Here is a 19674-nt window from a genome sequence, read left to right on the forward strand (position 1 = left end):
GGCATCTGTTACAAAGGTAATCTTTATAAACATATAATATTTTTTGCTGCAGGATAAGTTCTTAACGTTAATTTATAATTATTGAAAGTTTATTCGTGATTTAACTAATTACACTACCCTTTTTAGGTGAATATAGAAGATTATGACATTTTGTTAGGAGCTTTATGTGAGAACAACAATCATTGGTGTTTAATGGTAAGAAATCTAGCTTTTTATGTTATTGCATCAGAAGCATTGTGACATGAAGATGTTTGTTATTATTAAATCGTTGTTCAGCAAATATTGAAGTAGGCCCCCTACATAAGTAAAACATTTTTGAAAAAGTTATTGCGAAAAAGTGACAGCATCTGTGTGATTGAACTTGTTTTCCAAATAGAACGCTACCTTCTTGTGAAGTTGTTTTTCTTATTATTGATTAAACGTAAAATTTTGAGTGAAGCAAAGTAAAGTGCATATAGCTCTGGTTTTCATATTAAACTTACGTTGATGTTTACATTGTAGGTCATTTATCCACAATCTAGAGAGCTTCTTTATTTAAATCCTTTAGGCGAGCAAAAGACACACCAGGACCAATATTTACAGAACTGGTTGTATGTAGTGTATATAATTTTGTGCATTTCGACGAAAAAAAAGAGGTTTTACAACCAGATATTTACTTACAAGCAACGGATACAATTTATACAAAAACGTCTGACAGTGGCAATGTTGTTTTTAAACCAAAACAATTAATTCTCCAAAATTGTAATTTTTATGTTAAGTTTAGGAGTATTTATCAATTTTAAAACAATTTACAGTGAAATACGAGCGATGATAACATTTTTATTTTTCCAAATCTTAGGTTATTTATATCTGAAAGACACAATAGGGGAATCAGACGCAATCCATCTTTCAGTTTGGAATGGAGTATTGTTACCAGGAAACACAGAAAACAATTAGATTCCTCATCATGCGGAGTTTTTACGTTGAAGGTAATATACTACATCTATTTCAGTTTTAAAGTCAGGAATCAGACGTATGTTGGTTGGCATCTGCTTGACTTTTAGTTCTGTGTTTCTGTTGCCCCGTTGTTTTCCTCTTGTAGTTTTTGTGTTTACTTTGGTTTAAGTTTATCGCCTGGACTAGTTTTTCTCTTAATCGAATTATGGACATAGAACAGTGGTATTCACCACTGTTGTCTACATTAAAGGGATATAGAAATATAGATGATTCCAACACTGCATCAAGTGTATTACGATATTTCTCTACTCGAAACAGTTAAATTTTCAAATACGATATACAGTGGCAGAATCTGTTTCTCGAATGATTTTTAAAAGAAATTTAAACAAAGTATGACCTTTCTTTCCAAAGATCAGCAAAAAGAAATGTTCTTTATATGTGCCTGTTTTCATTACGTCATTCTGTGGATTCATTATTATTCGTTGGATACCAATTTTCGTGTATTTCGTGGGTACAGATGAACCACGAAATTAATTATTCAACGAATTACAAATTTCCTATAGACTTGTATACACAATATGGCTAAACCACGAAATTAAATATCCACGAACATGTAAGTTTCACGAAAATTGGTACCCACGAAAATAAATGAATCCACAGTAATAGAAAATTTGGAAGAAAGCAAGATTTTGATGCCATAGAAATTCGACCAATCATTTGCCGAGAATAAATTTCTCTCTGTAGAGACTAGAAATATTTTTCTCACACCGGTCGGAAAATGTAAAAATACAAAAACATCACGAATATTAGAAGAAAAAAAACAATCCTTACATTCGTTTGAAAGTCAGATTCCGTTACTTTTATTCACGGTGTACTAAGACCAATTATTCTTATTTTGGTATCGGCCAAATATTTAAACATTAATACATGTATTGCAATTTCTTCAGAAATTAATTTCAAAAAAATGTTTGGTTGATTTAACCCGTAGAATATGTACACCTTTATAAATCTCGTCTGAGGAACATGCTTTATAGCTCTGCTTACAAGTTTTGGTGTCAACATCATCCTCTTTGAATTGAATATTCTCGATTTATATATTTTTCAGTTTGCAGAACATGTTCTTACAGATAATGACTTTATGTTTGACTCATCAAAAAGGGCTATAAGAGCATCAAGACACATCATTGGACAAGTTCTTGTTGATAACAGTGGTAAGTGTTGTATTTTCTCGGCATAATTATATTAAAATGCATTATAAAGTCAGGAATGTGACAATTGCTTTCCATTCGTTTGATATGTTTCAATATTTTGTTTTGCCATTTGATTACATTTTCATTTAGATTTTTTCCTTTAAGTTCAGTATGGTTATTTTACTTTATACCCATTGAGAAAAGAGTTTCATTTTTAATTCATGATAAGAAAAAGACTTCCATACCATATGAAATAATTCATTTATATGTCATAAATTTCAAATGTTCGTCTACGGTCATGAATTATTGTATTCATATGTCCACAACTAATGTAAAAATATCGATATAGCAATTTAAAGTTAAAGTTGAACATCTAAGAGATTCCTTTACTTGATGTTAATCACTGATTTGCAGGCAACTATCATGAGATTTATTAAATTGTCGTAATAAATGAAACGTTCTTATTCTAGTTAAAGGATTATTACAACAACAGCAACCCAAGGCTATGCCTTCAAGTCCTAAACTCAGGAAACCGAAATTAAAGGTAAAAGGATTCATAATACAATAAAAATGTACAGATAAATGTAATGGTTATTGACTTTCAGTGGGATATTGTCTAATTAATACTGATATTATTTATCATAGAGTATCTGAATTAAAAATTTTAAAAATCTACGCCATGTTTACAAGACTCATCAGTGACACTCAAATCAAAATAATTCTAGGTCCAAATAAAGTATAAATTTAAGTTGAATAACATTTACATTGAAGAACGATAGAATGTGGTCTTGTGATAAAATAACATTGGTTATTTTTTTGGAGATATCATGACAATTGACAATAAACAAGGTACACAAAATACAAATAAACATAAATGTACACATGGCAACAAACAGCATGAAATTCATTGGGGTTGATCCAGATTATTGAACAGTAAATGATTCTCAATTACACCTGTTATACTGTATTTCTGTATCTTTGTACCTTTAAACCTTATGAATAGATTTTCAATTAGATTTTTCATGTATTCCTTACACATTTAAATTAAGGAAAAGGGGCATTGAAACAGCTTCATCATCATGCACACAGGACATCCATTGGCTATTTATATCGGTGTCAGCAAAGGTGAGTTTATCTCATGATTATATATATAACTGTATTCAGTTCTTCAGGGATACATTTTTTTATATGGTTTATAATAGTAATTGGAAACATATTTTATATTTACCTATCAAACATTGCTTTTTAGGGATACCCGTTATTTATTATTTAGACCATATCGAGTTTAGCTTGTGGCTTTCATAATCTTGACAGATATCTCCTTTTAATTTGGAAGACCTATATTTCTGTTTTATGCATATGTATATAATTTGTTAAAAATATAACTGATTTTATAAGCGGCTGTAATACAAGTTAGAGGTTAAGCTAGCTTTACAACCAGGTTTAACCCATCATTTTCTGCAATTGAATGCCTGTACTAAGTCAGGACTATGACAGTTGTTTCCATTCGTTTGATAAGTTTGAGCTTTTTGTTTTGCCATTTGAGTAAGGATTTTCCATTTTAAATTTTCCTTGATGTTCGGTATATTTGTTATTTTACTTATTACAGACATGTTTACAGTGTCAAAGTCTGACTAGTGCCATGTGTGATGATTTTGATACAATGCCAATGACTATCACCAGAGGATTCTCGTCTGTGAAAGGACAGAACTTAGCAACATTGGTAATCCTTATGTTTTTGCTATACAATTTGTGCTACAAATGTGGCATACTTGGAGAGCAACATATATACCTAGGATACGATATATTTATGTCCGGTTAATTCATTATTTCCTTTAACTCATTTCATAATCATAATCTAATAGTTTACAAAATTAAGATAATTTTTCCTCATGGGTTTAAATAAAACTTTCACTGTTAGTAGTTAAAGTGACATTAAAGAAACCAAATGATTCTAAAGTCAGTAAGTTTAATTATGTTATCCCTTTCAAAAAGGGGGGGGGATATTGTTATTGTTAGTTTCTTTTTTTTTTATCATCTTCTTTTTCCCCATAACTTTATTGTCCCGGTAAGTTCTCGGAAAAGGATAGACACATTCATCTTTATGGAATTATGGCGTAATGTAAACCACCATATAAAGTTTTGATTTTTAATAAGGGGATGGTCCAAGATGGTCGCGATTACTATAAACTCTGGTCAACAGTATTTTTTATGTTTTTTGTATATAATTCTAGTATGCCTGAGCATAGAACCATGATATTCAATATACAAAGTAGGTGTCAACAATTTGTATGGTCCTCAGAACTACATAGCAGTAGGAAGTTGTGTTTTTTTAGTATGGATTTTTTTTTTCAAAATTGCTGACGTAAACCTAGCAATGACAAGGTCGTCTGGCAACTTGACAACAGTATGACATCCGCCATTGCTCGCAATGGCAATTATAGTTGTTTTCGTATTCTTATGGATTTGTACAGAAAGGAGAAAAGAAATTGACCCCGTCTTTTAATATCACTTTCCGATATATTGATGATGTACTGTCTCTTAATGATAATAGATTCAGTGATCTATGGCAAGCCGTTTTACTATTTATTCTAACTTCATGATATCTCATATAATATATAAGATATTTCATATGATATATAAGATATCTGTCTCGTATAATATATGAGATATCTAATATAATATATAAGATATCTCATATAATATAAAAGATATCTTATATAATCTAGTTTTTATAAGATATCTTATAAACTTAAAAAGATAGCTTATATACTTTATAAAATATCTTATTAATTTTATAAGATATATTATATACTTTAGAAGATATCTTATAAACTTTGGATGATATCTTATAAAGTATATAAGATATATTATAAAGAAAATTATAGTAGATATCTTATAAACTGAAGAAGATATCTTATAAAGTATGGCTGTGTTTGGATATACGCCTAAGGCAGCCTATGGTTACCCATGGGTATCTTTAGGTAACAATGGTTTGATATTTTGATATATAGAATATCAAACCAAAGGTACCTATGGATAACCATAGGCCACCTCTGGCGTATATCCAAACACAGCCAATATATAAGATATCTTATAAAGTATATATAAGATATCTGATAAAGTTTATAAGATATCTTATAAACAATTTTGAAATAAGATATATTATATACTTGATAAGATATCTCAAACAGTTTATAAGATATCTTATATAGTTTATAAGATATCTCATATAGTTTATAAGATATCTCGTATAGTTTATAAGATATCTTATTAAAAAAATATAAATATGATATCTTATAAAAAAATATAGATAAGCTATCTTATATAGTTTATAAGATATCTTATTAGAAAAATATATAAGATATCTTATAAACTATATAAGATATCTCATAAACTATATAAGATTTCTCATAAACTATATAAGATATCTCATAAACTAGATATCTTATAAAGTTAATTAGAGATCTTGAAGTTAGAATAAATAGTAAAACGGCTTGCCGTAGTGATCACTTACATTTGATATATCAAAACTATTGAAAATAAAGATACTTCCGACACAGATAAATCTGTTTTATATTTACACCTTTTTCTTGAATTGACTACTGATGATAGGTTAAATACCAAAAGTGTGTCGGAATTCATATCTGATATTCTTCCGCAGTCATAACAACCATTCATTATTACCGGACTGAACAGGGTGTCGTATACAGTGCAGGGAATGTTTACCCTTCCCGAGCACCTTATAACACTCCCGGTTTTAGTTGAGTTCGTGTTTGTTCCTATTTATTTATAGTTGTTGTGAATGTCTTTTGGTTTTATGAGTCTTTGTTAACTTCTTTGTTTTGATAGTTAATGTCTTCCTTTAAGGGCATTAGTACTGGAAAAGATTGTCTGAGGTAGGGACATTGATAAGATTTTAAGATAATTGAGACATTTTTTGAGAATTTATGTTTGTGATTTTATAATGAAATATCATTTGTTTTACTTATGTATTTTTTTCTTATACAGTTTGATGTCCACGTCAAACACAAACTGAAAGAGGTCATAGAAATGACTGAACTTCAAGGAAGTGCTAGGTGAGCTTTTCATAATTTAAATTTTCAAACGTTTCACACTATTGAATGCTTGCTTTGTTTAAAAAATGATGCGACATTATACCACTTTAACACAATATTGGTAGATCATATACGAATGAAAAAAGGTTTAATAGCTTTTCAAATAAAAACTTTATATTATCGTTATGTATCATATACTTTTCAACTATAAATAGAATGAATAACAGCTAGCACAAATATCCAAAGAAATGCCGTACTTTAAATACATTGTGACTTGGATGGAGCGTTATCTCATTGGCACTCATACCACATTTTTACTTTTAATGAAAATATCTTATCTTATATTATCTTATCTTATCAATTTATTTATATAAACACTACATACAGCTATTACAGTGCACATTGGAGGCATATACGGTGGATTACCGGTATTTCATCAGCAAAGCATATGGAAATGAGGAAAACCACAGCTGGGATATGCGAAAGACAGAACATTTTTGGAAATACTGTAAATATAAATATGTCTAATCTTAACTATTGGTTCAATACTTTTTAGTTTTTTAATACGTAATTCATTCAATGATGTAATTGATCTTCTATCTATATGCTGACACTGCAAGAAGGACAATTTAATCCTTTAAACATGTTAAATGATCTGCAATGTTTATGATAGAAAATATGTTGAAGATGACTAGAATTGTGTCAATTTTATGGCCACAGGTCTAATTAACTTGGGTTTTTATTTTTTTTAAGTTTAAACTGATTTGCAATTATTTGTGTTGTATGTCTGTAAACTACTATTACAAGTAAGGTGTATGAGAGTCAATCACTGATGACCCTTTCTTCATGCCTTTCTTCCTATTGAGGACAAATGGGTCAAAATATTATCCTGATATTAAAACCATTCAACATCGTAGCAATACTTCTCTTATACATGTATCATTTTCTCTTTCAAATAGACAATGGAACTAAAATGAATCCACTTTAATGATGTTCTTACCCTGTTTTCAAAATATAACTGATCATTTTACATAATGCTTTCAGGCAGGCAAAGAGTTGTATGCCTTGGTTCTCGCCGAGTTTTCGGAATGGAAAATTAAATCAATACAGTAAGTATGAACAGTTTTTTTAAATTTTAAAACTCGTGTATATTTCAATCAAGTTTATAGTCTATAACAATTCATGATTAAAGTAGATAAGGTAAATATCCTCCCGGTCATTTTAAGTCCTTTTCAGCAGTTGCATTGTTTTTCTGTGTTATATTTTTAGGCGATTGGGATTTACACATAGACACTATTTGACAGTCAAAGACAGTATCAATAATTCCAAGCTACAGACAACACTAGACAAAATGTAAGTGATTTTAATAATATTAAGAATTAAAGTCTACTATTGATTTATCAGTTAGAAAGTGTTTCCTTTAAGTTTTATTGTAAGGAATTATCTTTGTATTCTAATTGGCTAGAAAGCTAGTTTTATGAAGATATATTTCAAAGTGAAGCAATATTGTAGGGTGCTTGGACATTGATGATATTAAAATATGATCTATATCAATTTATTTATGACAAAATTGGAATTTAATTTGATAAATGGACTTGGTGTTAGTTACATTTTATATACATCTATTCCCTCATGTCGTTAAGGTATTATGTGTCAAACATCTTGAGAATGATAATTTAGAACTTGATATTATTCCATTATAATTCTTAAATGATATGCATATTAGGGAATACGTTCATATGAATGGTCGAGAAGGCTTCCGGTAGTCACTCTTGAAGTTTTTTACTTTTCGATAAACGACGATGACAGAACTACTTTTTTGTAATCAATGGAAACAAGATGGCAGCGAAAATAAGACAGACCGGCTCGACGTCAAAAATACCTATTTGCACTTATCTCCCATTTTAAAGAATTATAAGGATTAAACGCTTTTTAAAAGGAATTTATTGGTGTATAGACTAGACCAAGTCACTCACAAACATATCACAAAAGTCCTTCGGACTTTTATTAGTTTGTGAGTTAATTGGTCCAGTTTATACACCAATAAAACGCCTTTTAAAAGGAATTTTTTGGTGTATAAACTGGACCAAGTCACTCACAAACATATCACAAAAGTCTTTCGGACTATTATTAGTTTGTGAGTGAGTTGGTCCAGTTTATACACCAATAAATTCCTTAGAAAAGGCGTTTCATCCTATACAATATTTTTTAAATGTCCCACTTAATACTTACACAAAAAACAAGTCCATATTACTTAAAGAGGTAATAAAAAGATGAGCCAATTAATAGTAATGTTTGAGAGGCGACCAAAATGATAAATATCTCAAATACTTTAAAAAGGTTATTTTTTATCATATTAAAATAAAATGTAATATAATGTAAGATTTTAATATATTTGAAGCATCATTTACAGTATGAAATGTCTGAACTTTCAAATATATTGATGAGGATGTTACCACATAATCATTTAAATTGAGAATGGAAATGGGGAATGCGTCAAAGAGACAACAACCCGACCAACGAGCATAAAACAGCCCAAGGCCACTAATGGATCTTCAACACAGCGATAAAATCCCGCCCCCGGAGGCGGGCTTCAGCAGCCCCCTAAGCAAAAATGTGTACCAGTTCATTTAAAATGGACGTCACCCTAAATTCTGAAACATATAAATGAACTAAAATGTTAAAAACATACAAGACTTACAAAGACCAGAGGCTCATGACTTGGGATAGGCGCAAAAAGCGGTGGGTTAGACATGTTTTGTGCGATCTCAACCTTCCCACTTAACCTTTAGCCAATGTAGACATATATAGCTACAACGTCTGCAATTTTTGAGTGTCACTTCCATAGAATAAATTATGGGGTCCCTAACAATTTTTGCCTCTGCAGCGCCCCAAAAGAACCTACTCTAAACGAAATCTGCAGAAGGGGTCTCATGAATATTTCTTGGAGTTAGGTATTTTTGTTATCTACTTTTTACATGCACATGGCGTGACATGTCCCTGTACATGGGGCCATCCGACGAACGATTAACCTAGTTACATATATGCATATATATATATATATAGCAAACTTGCAGTTTTGAAGTTTTGCGAAATACCAATTATCATTTTCACATTTTTATAGGATGTCTCAGAATATGAACAGTGGTACAAGATATTTCAAAGATGTTTTGTTTGTGGAAGCTGAAATCTTAGTTGTTTCTCACATCAAGAAGATAACTGTACCTGAAGCTGACAGGCTACTTCATCCTTTGCCGAGTTTGAAGCGCTATAATTCCTATAACTGCTAATTAACTGATGGATACTTAATGATGAACACAATGAAACATGTGATGTTTTTTATGTTGTTTATTTGTTTTTAGAATATTCGTTAAATAGAACTACTGATTCAAATTTCAACCATATTGTAATTTTTAGGATTTTCACGAAAATACTCTGATACACAAATACAAAATAAGGTGTATGAAGTAAAACATGTAACCTTTGTCAATGATTTCTCTCAACCGGCCGAGTTTGTATGATAAAATATTATGAAATATGTAATAAAAGTACGAATCATATTAGTAGATATAAGCTGTATCAATTTCAGTGACTCACTTTATAATTAAAAATAATTTAATCAGATTGGTTTTTTTTTCAAATTAAAACCTTTTGTTTTTGTCGTGTATCATGCAGTGTTTTAGAAATAGAATAAATACATGAATATTGGATCAAAGCTTTATATCCCAATAGGTTGTGGTTGCAGTATGTTTTTCACTAAATAGTAGAATTATGTCATGTATTTTGCAATTCAGTTACAAATGAGTAATCTATTCAAACGAAGGTGCTATCTTTATTTTACTTTAATAAAGTATTGATACAAATTGTAGTTGATTAGTTTCACAAAGGGACAACTTTTCATAGTAAAACAAAAGGATATGGAGTAAAATCTCACAAAATACATAGAAAGGATACAAATTATCAATAATCAGGTTTTTTTTAATTCCTGTTCTTCATCTTGACAGTCGATTTATGGTCTTCAACAATGAACGAATCATTCATTAACTCCTACAATGAGTTCAAGACGGCCCCTAGCGTCCACTTAAGCAGTACTTTTGATAAAAAAACACAGTTCACCTTCTTGCTCCCCACCCACCTCGTAGTGGCAACTTGTGCGATGCTCGTGTACAAAGATTCTTCAGACAAAAGCACCAGGGATTCCTGAAAAGTACATGCTTAAACATGTCATTCTAAGAATACAATTACCGATGCTAATGTGAAACCAGAAAGCAAAGTGAGTTAAAATTGCAATTCCAGATGATTTTACTCAATTTCTCGGCAGATTGTCCTATCGGATCCTATAGAACGTCCTGTAATAGCTATATCATATACCAACAGCAAGAGATCCTGTAGAACGCCCTACAACAAATTCATAATGTAAAGATAAAAGGGGACCCTGTAGACCGCCCATGAGATCCTATAGAACGCCCTGTAGTAGATATATTATAAACACGCAACAGGGGATCCTATAGAACGTACTATAGTAGATATATAATGTTCAGACAACAGGGGATCATGTAGACTGCCCAGGGGATCATGTAGAACGCCCTATAGTATATACATGAAAATCAAACATTAGGGGGGTCCTATACAATGTCCTATAGTAGATAAATAATGTTCAGACAACATGGGATCCTGTAGACCGGCCAGGGGATTCCTTAGAAAGCCCTATAGTATTTACATGACAAACAAACAACAGGGGATCATAAAGAACGTTCTATAGTAGATACATCAAAAACAAACAACAGAGCATCCTATAGAACGGTAAATAGTAGATACATCATAAACAAAGAACAGGGGATCCTATAGAAGGTCTTATTTTAGATGCATAATTTTCAAACAACAGGGGATCCTGTAGACCGCCCAGGGATCCTGTAGAACGCACTGTAGTATATACATGAACAACAAACAACAGAAGATCCTTTAGAACGTCCTATAGTAAATATATTATGTTCAGACAACAGGGTATCCTGTAGGCCAACCACGGGATCCTGTAGAAAACCCTATAGTATATACATGATAAACAAACAACAGGGAAACCTATCGAATTTCCTATCTCTGATGCATAATTTCTTAACAAAAGGAGATCCTGTAGACCGCCCAGGGGATCCTGTAGAACGTCTTATAGTATATACATGAAAAACAACCAACAGGGGATCATATAGAACGTCCTATAGTAGATATATAATGTTGAGAAAACAGGGGATCCTGCGGACCGACCAAGGGATCCTATAGAAAGCCTAATAGTATATACATGATAAACAAACAACAGGGGAACCTATAGAAGGTCCTATCTTAGATGCATAATTTTCAAACAACAGGGGATCCTGTAGACCGTCCAGGGGATCCTGTAGAACGCCCTATAGTATAAACATGAAAAAAAAATCAACAGGGGGTCTTATAGAACGTCCTATAGTAGATATATAATGCTAACACAACAAGGGATCCTGTAGACCACCCTGGGGATCCTGTAGTACGTCCTATAGTATATACATGAAAAACAAACAACAGGGGATCCTATTGAATGGCTTATAGTAGATATATAATGTTGAAAAACAGGGGATCCTGCCGACCGCCCAAGGGATCCTGAAAACTCTATAGTATATACATTATAAACAAACAACAGGGGAACCTATAGCAGGTCCTATCTTAGATGCATAATTTTCAAACAACAGGGGATCCTGTAGACCGTTCAGGGGATCCTGTAGAACGCACTGTAGTATATACATCAAAAACAAACAACAGAACATCCTATAGAATGTCCTATAGTAGATATATAATATTCAGACAACAGGGTATCCTGTAGGCCAACCAGGGGATCCTGTAGAAAACCCTATAGTATATAAATGATAAACAAACAACAGGGGAACCTATAGAATTTCCTATCTCTGATGCATAATTTCTTAACAAAAGGAGATCCTGTAGACCGCCCAGGGGACCCTGTAGAACGCCCTATAGTATATACATGAAAAACAAACAACAGGGGATCCTATAGAATTTCCTATAGTAGATATATAATGTTGAGAAAACAGGGGATCCTGCAGACCGACCAAGTGGTCCTATAGAAAGCCTTATAGTATAAACATGTAAAAACAATCAACAGAGGGATTTATAGATCGTCCAATAGTAGATATATAATGTTAAGACAACAGGGGATCCTGTAGACCGCCCAGGGGATCCTGTAGAACGCCCTATAGTATATACATGAAAAACAAACAACAGGGGATCCTATAGAACGGCCTATAGTAGATATATAATGTTGAGAAAACAGGGCATCCTGCAGACCGACCAAGGGGTCCTATAGAAAGCCTTATAGTATAAACATGAAAAAACAATCAACAGGGGGTCTTATAGAACGTCTTATAGTAGATATATAATGTTGAGAAAACAGGGGATCCTGCAGACCGCCCAAGTGATCCTATAGAACGCCATATATACATGATAAACAAACAACAGGGGAACCTATAGAAGGTCCTATCTTAGATGCATAAATTTCAAACAACAAGGGATCCTGTAGGCCGTCCAATGGGATCCTGTAGAACGCCCTATAGTATAAAAATGAAAAGCAATCAACAGGGGATCTTACAGAACGTCCTTTAGTAGATATATAATGTTAAGACAACAGGGGATCCTGTAGACCGCCCAGGAGATCCTGTAGTACGCCCTATAGTATATACATGAAAAACAAACAACAGGGGATTCTAAAGAACGTCTTATAGTAAATATATAATGTTGAGAAAACAGGGGATCCTGCAGACCGCCCAAGGGATCCTAAAAGCCCTATAGTATATACATGATAAACAAACAACAGGGGAACCTATAGAAGGTCTTATCTCAGATGCATAATTTCTAAACAACAGGGGATCCTGTAGACCGTCCAGGGGATCCTGTAGAACGCCCTGTAGTATAAACATGAAAAACAATCAACAGTCGATCCTATAGAACGTCTTATAGTAGATATATAATGTTGAGAAAACAGGAGATCCTGCCGACCGCCCAAGAGATCCTGAAAGGGGTCCTATAGAAAGCCTTATAGTATAAACATGAAAAAACAATCAACAGGGGGTCTTATAGAACGTCTTAGAGTAGATATATAATGTTGAGAAAACAGGGGATCCTGCAGACCACCCAAGGGATCCTATAGAAAGCCCTTTAGTATATACATTATAAACAAACAACAGGGGAACCTATAGAAGGTTCTATCTAAGATGCATAATTTTCAAACAACAGGGGATCCTGTAGAACGCACTGTAGTATATAAATGAAACACAAACAACAGAAGATCCTATAGAACGTCCTATAGTAGATATATAATGTTCAGACAACAAGGTATCCTGTAGGCCGCCCAGGGGATCCTGTAGAAAACCCCATAGTATATACATGATAAACAAACAACAGGGGAATCTATAGCATTTCCTATCTCTGATGCATAATTTTTTAACAAAAGAGGAATCTGTAGACCGCCCAGGGGATCCTGTAGAACGCCCTATAGTATATACATGAAAAACAAACAACAGGGGATCCTATAGAACATCCTATAGTAGATATATAATGTTGAGAAAACAGGGGATCCTGCAGACCGACCAAGGGATCCTGCAGACCGCCCAAGGGATCCTATAGAAAGCCTTATATACATGAAAAAACAAACAACAGGGGAACCTATAGAAGGTCCTATTTTAGATGCATAATTTTCAAACAACATGGGATCCTGTAGAACGCCCTATAGTATAAAAATGAAAAACAATCAATAGGGGAACCTATAGAACGTTCTATAGTAGATATATAATGTTCAGACAATAGGGGATCTTGTAGACCGCGCAGGGGATCCTGTAGTACGCCCTATAGTATATACATGAAAAACAAACAACAAGGGATCCTATAGAACGTTCTATATTAGATATATAATGTTCAGACAACAGGGGATCACGTAGACCGCCCAGGGGATCCTGTAGAACGCCCTAATAGTAGCTTCATTATAAACAATTAACAAGGGTTCCTATAGAACGCCCTATAGTAGAATGTTCAGACAACAGGGGGTCCTGTAGACGGTCAAGGGGATCCTTTGAACATCCTTTAGTAGATGTTTTATATCGAGACAGATTTTTTTTTTATTCAAATGCAAACCTAGCAATTTTTTTTTCAATCAATCCAAAGCCAGAATTTATTATTCAACTTCATACATGCTTATTGAAGACGAATTCAGAATTGTCTTTGAGCAACTGTATACTAGGCCCGATTTTTTTAATTATCAAAATGAAGGTCAGATTTATTCGTTAGATTAATTAAACGCAGACCAGCCTCCCCACCACCCCCTCACACTCCCGTAAAGAAAATTTCTCGTGCCTTAGTACGTGTAAGCTACATTTTTTTCAATTTGCCTACATCAAAGTACTCTTTTAAGCGGATAATAAAAATATTAATAACTCCATAGTATATTCAAAGCCATGGGACCACGTGCATGGGACATTTGCAGGTCTTTACAACATAATTAAGGCACCACTACTGTTTGTCATCAGGGGCGGATCCAGGATTTTGGAAAAAGGGGGGGGGGGGGGGGGCGAAGTATGTAAAGTTGGCCGAACGGAGCGAGGCGAACAAATTTTTGGACCTTTTTTTGGCTAAAAAACATAAAATAAGTGTAAAATGCACTTTTTAACGGTTCCTGACGTGTGGCATGTATATTTTGTAGTTACAGTGTAAGGGTTGGACATTTTTGATGCCGTATTCTCCCCCTTAATTGTCTATTATCAAATGATTGGATGGATCCAAAGCTACGTACTAATATATTTGATGAGGGACTTGTCAGTAAAAAATGGACATGGAGAATTCTCGTTTATTGTTGTATGTCTAGTTAGCATTACCTCACAGATTTCTTGTTGTAAACAGGATATACGCCTGGCTATTCAATGAAATTTACAATACGACCAACACGAGTTAAGACAAACAAGCAATTGTTATCCAAATGTTTGGTTGAAATGTTTCACCCAACAAGGGAAGTGAGGGGTTCCAAATCAACCAAAGGCCACGAATGAGTCTGAAATGACAACGAATTTATGAATGACGGTCGAAAAATGGAGACATAAAGGCCACACCCAAAAAAATTACGCCCGTTTTTTATTCATCATGTTCATTTAAGGCTAAATAATTCTGTTGGATTTTTTTTGTTTCTAATAGCAAAAAAGTGGACAAGATTATTGTTTTCAATCCAGATACGGCCAGAATTTTTGTTTAAGGCAAAAATCAGGGTCAGAATTTTTTCTCTCAAATATCTCAGACTGCCCCCTCAAATCAAATGGTCCGTACCTTAGACTTTAAATCGATCTAGAGCTTACTGACTGAGGATCATTATTCAGCTATGTTATTAATAGACTGGGGCGTGTGGGGTTAAACATGCTTTCGTAGGTAAATAATATTGCTGTGGAACTTTTTTTTTCAGACAATTGTCGCATAAAAATTAAATACACGGGAAATTGCAAAGTTCACGAAGTCTAGTCTGATTAATCATTTTGTAAAAAAAAAAGTGCAAGCAAAAGGGGGGCGTACGCCCTCTACGCCCCCCTCTGGATCCGCCACTGGTCATATATATATGAAATATCATGTATTTTAAAAAGGAATCTGTATTTGCTTAAAGAGGGCACAATGATATATGCTACTGTAATGCGGTACATTTTCCTATTTTTCATGTGATAAAGAAATAAATAAAGCAAATTCACCTGAGTGTTACATGAAAGTTAATGAGTTTGCATCGTTTTTTTAGATAGTTTCACATGTTGAGAATATTCTATTTTTAGCATTAGTATTTTCAGAATCGTTTATAAATAGCCTATAAATAGAATATGCATAATTCATGAATCGTGACGTAGGGCGGTCTACGGGATCCCTTCTTCCGCTTACCGAAAATTACCTGCTTCACATTTTTTTTCACTACAAAATAATCGGAAAACAGTAAACTTTCCCCTCAAATTACACCGATTATATGTTTGATTTTACTTATTTTGGTTGCTCTTACTTGACCGAGTACCATGATGTCCAAGGTAACCAGTCGACAAATAATATAATCCGGAGTCAAAAGTCGGTAATAAGAAAATAGTCTATTGTTCAAGCTGAAATGAACTATCCATATAAAAGTTTAGCGACTCAATGGAGGTTTTAATAAGGCCTCAAGTTTAAGCAGCGTTCAAGAGAGGGACATATAATAGACCCCTCTTAGTAAATAGTGTGTAGTTACTGTTTCGAAAAGTTAACTTTTTAATGTAAATTTTTACAGAGTTACTTAGGATCAAGTTTTCTTTAATAGCCCAATATATGAAATTAGAAAAAAAAGTCAGAATAAGCTACTCAAAGCACTGGCTTGCTCAACTTCTAATATTCATGGAAGAGCCCTATTTCAAGGCAATTTTCCCTCAAATATGTCTTTGGACTCAATCCACTGAGAATATTTCATTTTCAATATGTTCGTGAAATAAAATGATAAGTGTTTTGCATGTTAAAATTTTGGCATGTTTAATAGAGGGGGAATCACATTTTTTAAATGTTTTCACAGGGAGGATCAAATAAAAATAGTGAAATATAATGTGGGGGATCAAGAAATTTTGTATTTTTGATTTCAAAATGACCAGCCCCACCTCTCAGGTAAAAAATGATAAGTCCCTAAATACAAGTTGCGTTCTTTAAAAAAAGAAAAGCAATACGTGAACCTAAGACCGCTGACTGGTCACCAAAAAGATTGTTGCTGAATTTTTTTGTTTGCTTTCGAATTGAAATAATTGACTGTGAATAGAAGGAGATAATGATGAAGTTAAACTACCTTTATTAAAAATATGTAATAGTGTGTACATTCTTGCACAAGTCAGTTGAAAGCAATGTTGGATAGGTGTGAATAGAAAAGTGTATATACAGCTACTATTTGAATATACATTTTAAAGTTCGACTATTTCATTTATTACTTGGGATTGTACATCATTTTTTATAATCCTATTGCAAATCCCAGTTTCTACAAACCGGATGTATAATGCAAATTGCACAAACCAATCGCAATATAAACTTAAGCACTCAGTTTGCTTTATAATCTGGATGCATTTATTTTATCTATCACATCTTTATATTTTGTTTCTTGCATGGATGCCTTCATATTCTCAACTCGTTATTGAAGTTGTCTGTACTCATGGTAGATGTTGTACAGATAAATTAAAAGTCCATTTTCCATGTGAAGTGAAACCCTGTGGCATGCAACTTATAAGAAGGTTTCGTATATTTTTCTTGAGAGTAACACACCAGCTTCATTTGGACTTCTTATAGAAAGACTTATTTTGGTCTCATAAAATATCTCAAATTTTAAGGATTTCCTGATTTTACTTAAATCAATCCAAATATTTTACAGGGAAACTTGGTTTTGAAGAATATCTTACTGATTTTCTTCAGGTTTATGAATACCTGAACATACTCTCAAAAGAACCAATTTATATAAAAAGACATGAAGATATAAAACAAATACCAGGATTAACATGTTGTATGCCAGACGCGAGTTAAGTCTACAAAGAATCATCAGTGACGCTCGAATAAAAATAGTTAAAAAGGCCAAATAAAGTACGAAGTTAAATAATCTATTCCTTGGGTAGAAAATCCTTGGTATTTCGAAAATGTCAGAGTTTATAAAAGGACAGTGGTTCAAAAAAGTAAATGAAAGAGAAACAGCTAGAGGTCAGAATACCGTGAGCAATGACGACCGTGCTTGAAAAGTCACATGGCAAGCTCGTATTGCCATGTCCTGAATTTAGATAAGAAAAGCGAAAATTCGCATTCGCGAGTGAAATTAATATTTATGCATGAACGTGGTATTTTTGCGCAAGAAAAAGTAAATAGAAAGCATACGCACTGATACTCTGGATAAGAATACGCATTTGTTGAAAACTACCTACCTCAAGTGTTTTGACTACGGATTCATTGACATTTTATCCAGAATTTTGTGAACGCAAACCGATAGTGTGCGTGTGAAAAGGGTGATGTATAATGTGAATGAATCAAGACGTGTAGGATAGCAGATCAACACAATGAATACAATTTTCAAAACCGTACCATAGTACAAATATTTAGATGCTACAAGGTTGAACTAATAAAAAAAAATAAAAAAAAATAATTAACATTATGATAGTAATTACATTTTGTTATGATTATTGTAAAATATTAATTACGTTTTTTGTGAGATGCAAGGATTTAAAATCCTTGTGAATTGAAACCACGCAAGTATTTTTTCATTCACGTCGGACCGTTTAAAATTTAGATATTAAGCTAACTTTGGGTACGCATCCCTGCTCATTGGTGCTCATACGTTACAAAAAATGTACAAATAATTTTCATAAATGTAATGACTGATCAAACATGTGAGACATAATTCACGTATACATTACAATTTTTATTATATTCTATAATAATTAGGAATAAATTCAGTCTCAGTTTTACCTTAACAATGAATAATCTTTTAGTCTGGTAGAATCTATTAATGAAATAAGATATTTTTTTACAGAAAAATCCTTTTGTTTGATTATCTTTCTGCTTTCCGACTACTGTGTTTCCGACCTTAGATAAATAATTTTAACAGAAATATCGTTTTCTTAATTTTCTTCATTCTTTCCAACATTTTCTCATGCTATGATTGAAATACTAAATATCAAATGATAAACGTTAAGAAATAATCAGTTTATTCTGGGTCATTGTATATCAATAAACTATTCCCGGGTTTATTAAATACAACACACACAACGCGTAGAGGGACCGTCTCAAAGCATGAATTATATAATTGCGTTATCATTATACTTGATATTTAATAAACATTCACATTATTAAAAACATATATGTTTTGTCAAAAGGCAAATAGGTTCTAACATATAAATGATTTTAAGAATGCAACCTAGTCTTTATTGTTTTACTTTCAAATCTACAAATGAACCGTTTGGCGGATTGTTGAAACATACAATGTCACGTTGTAGCCTATCCATAGAGGGACCGTATCAAAGACATAAATAACTACCTATATAAATGATGGAAAATTTTCGAGACGGTCCGAGAATCGTGATTCCGAGGATATCGAGTGGCCCATAGACACTTCCAAAACTCGCCAATATATAATAAGATTTCTTTAAAGTGGCACTAGCTACGAGATATATAACAAAATCTAAATTATGATTTTTTTTTTTGTTCAATCATTAATGAAAGTGAAAAAGGGAAATAATAATTCGCTTTTAGCGGCCAGAATCATTATGGTTTAATTTTTTTCAAAATAAGCTAAGAAACATTGATGATGAATTATTCACTTGCAAGTGAATAATTCGACCTCATTGAATCCGTATACATGTGAACTTCAATTTAACCCCTTAGCTAGAGATGGATAACGCATGAATTGTGCGTGTTGAGTTATTTAAAGGAAAAGAATGTCAACATTGAAAGTGAAACAA

General features: G+C 32.8%; 1 protein-coding gene and 1 long non-coding RNA gene across 2 annotated transcripts; both read left to right on the top strand.

Annotated features, from left to right (window-relative positions):
• The first annotated feature begins 687 nt into the window (after positions 1 to 687).
• On the top strand, positions 688 to 2648 carry LOC127715023 (uncharacterized). Its single transcript, XR_007988076.1, has 3 exons — positions 688 to 968; positions 2042 to 2147; positions 2597 to 2648. It is a non-coding gene; the product is annotated as an uncharacterized LOC127715023 (long non-coding RNA).
• Positions 2649 to 3137: 489 nt separating this feature from the next.
• Positions 3138 to 9474, top strand: LOC127715963 (uncharacterized). The gene is made up of 7 exons (XM_052222066.1): positions 3138 to 3251; positions 3736 to 3849; positions 6138 to 6205; positions 6572 to 6692; positions 7229 to 7293; positions 7454 to 7537; positions 9309 to 9474. Exons 2-7 carry the CDS (start codon positions 3769 to 3771, stop codon positions 9472 to 9474), a joined length of 585 nt encoding a protein of 194 aa, XP_052078026.1. The 5' UTR covers positions 3138 to 3251; positions 3736 to 3768.
• Positions 9475 to 19674: the final 10200 nt, after the last annotated feature.

Source organism: Mytilus californianus, unplaced genomic scaffold (assembly GCF_021869535.1).
Source record: "Mytilus californianus isolate M0D057914Y unplaced genomic scaffold, xbMytCali1.0.p SCAF_9, whole genome shotgun sequence".
Taxonomy (NCBI): domain Eukaryota; kingdom Metazoa; phylum Mollusca; class Bivalvia; order Mytilida; family Mytilidae; genus Mytilus; species Mytilus californianus.

Coding starts and splice junctions, on each gene's coding strand:
- LOC127715963 (XM_052222066.1), top strand. CDS start 3,769: ATGTGTGATGATTTTGATACAATGCCAATGACTATCACCAGAGGATTC. Junction 6,693..7,228: donor AGAACATTTTTGGAAATACT/GTAAATATAAAT, acceptor TAATGCTTTCAG/GCAGGCAAAGAGTTGTATGC. Junction 7,294..7,453: donor TGGAAAATTAAATCAATACA/GTAAGTATGAAC, acceptor TTATATTTTTAG/GCGATTGGGATTTACACATA.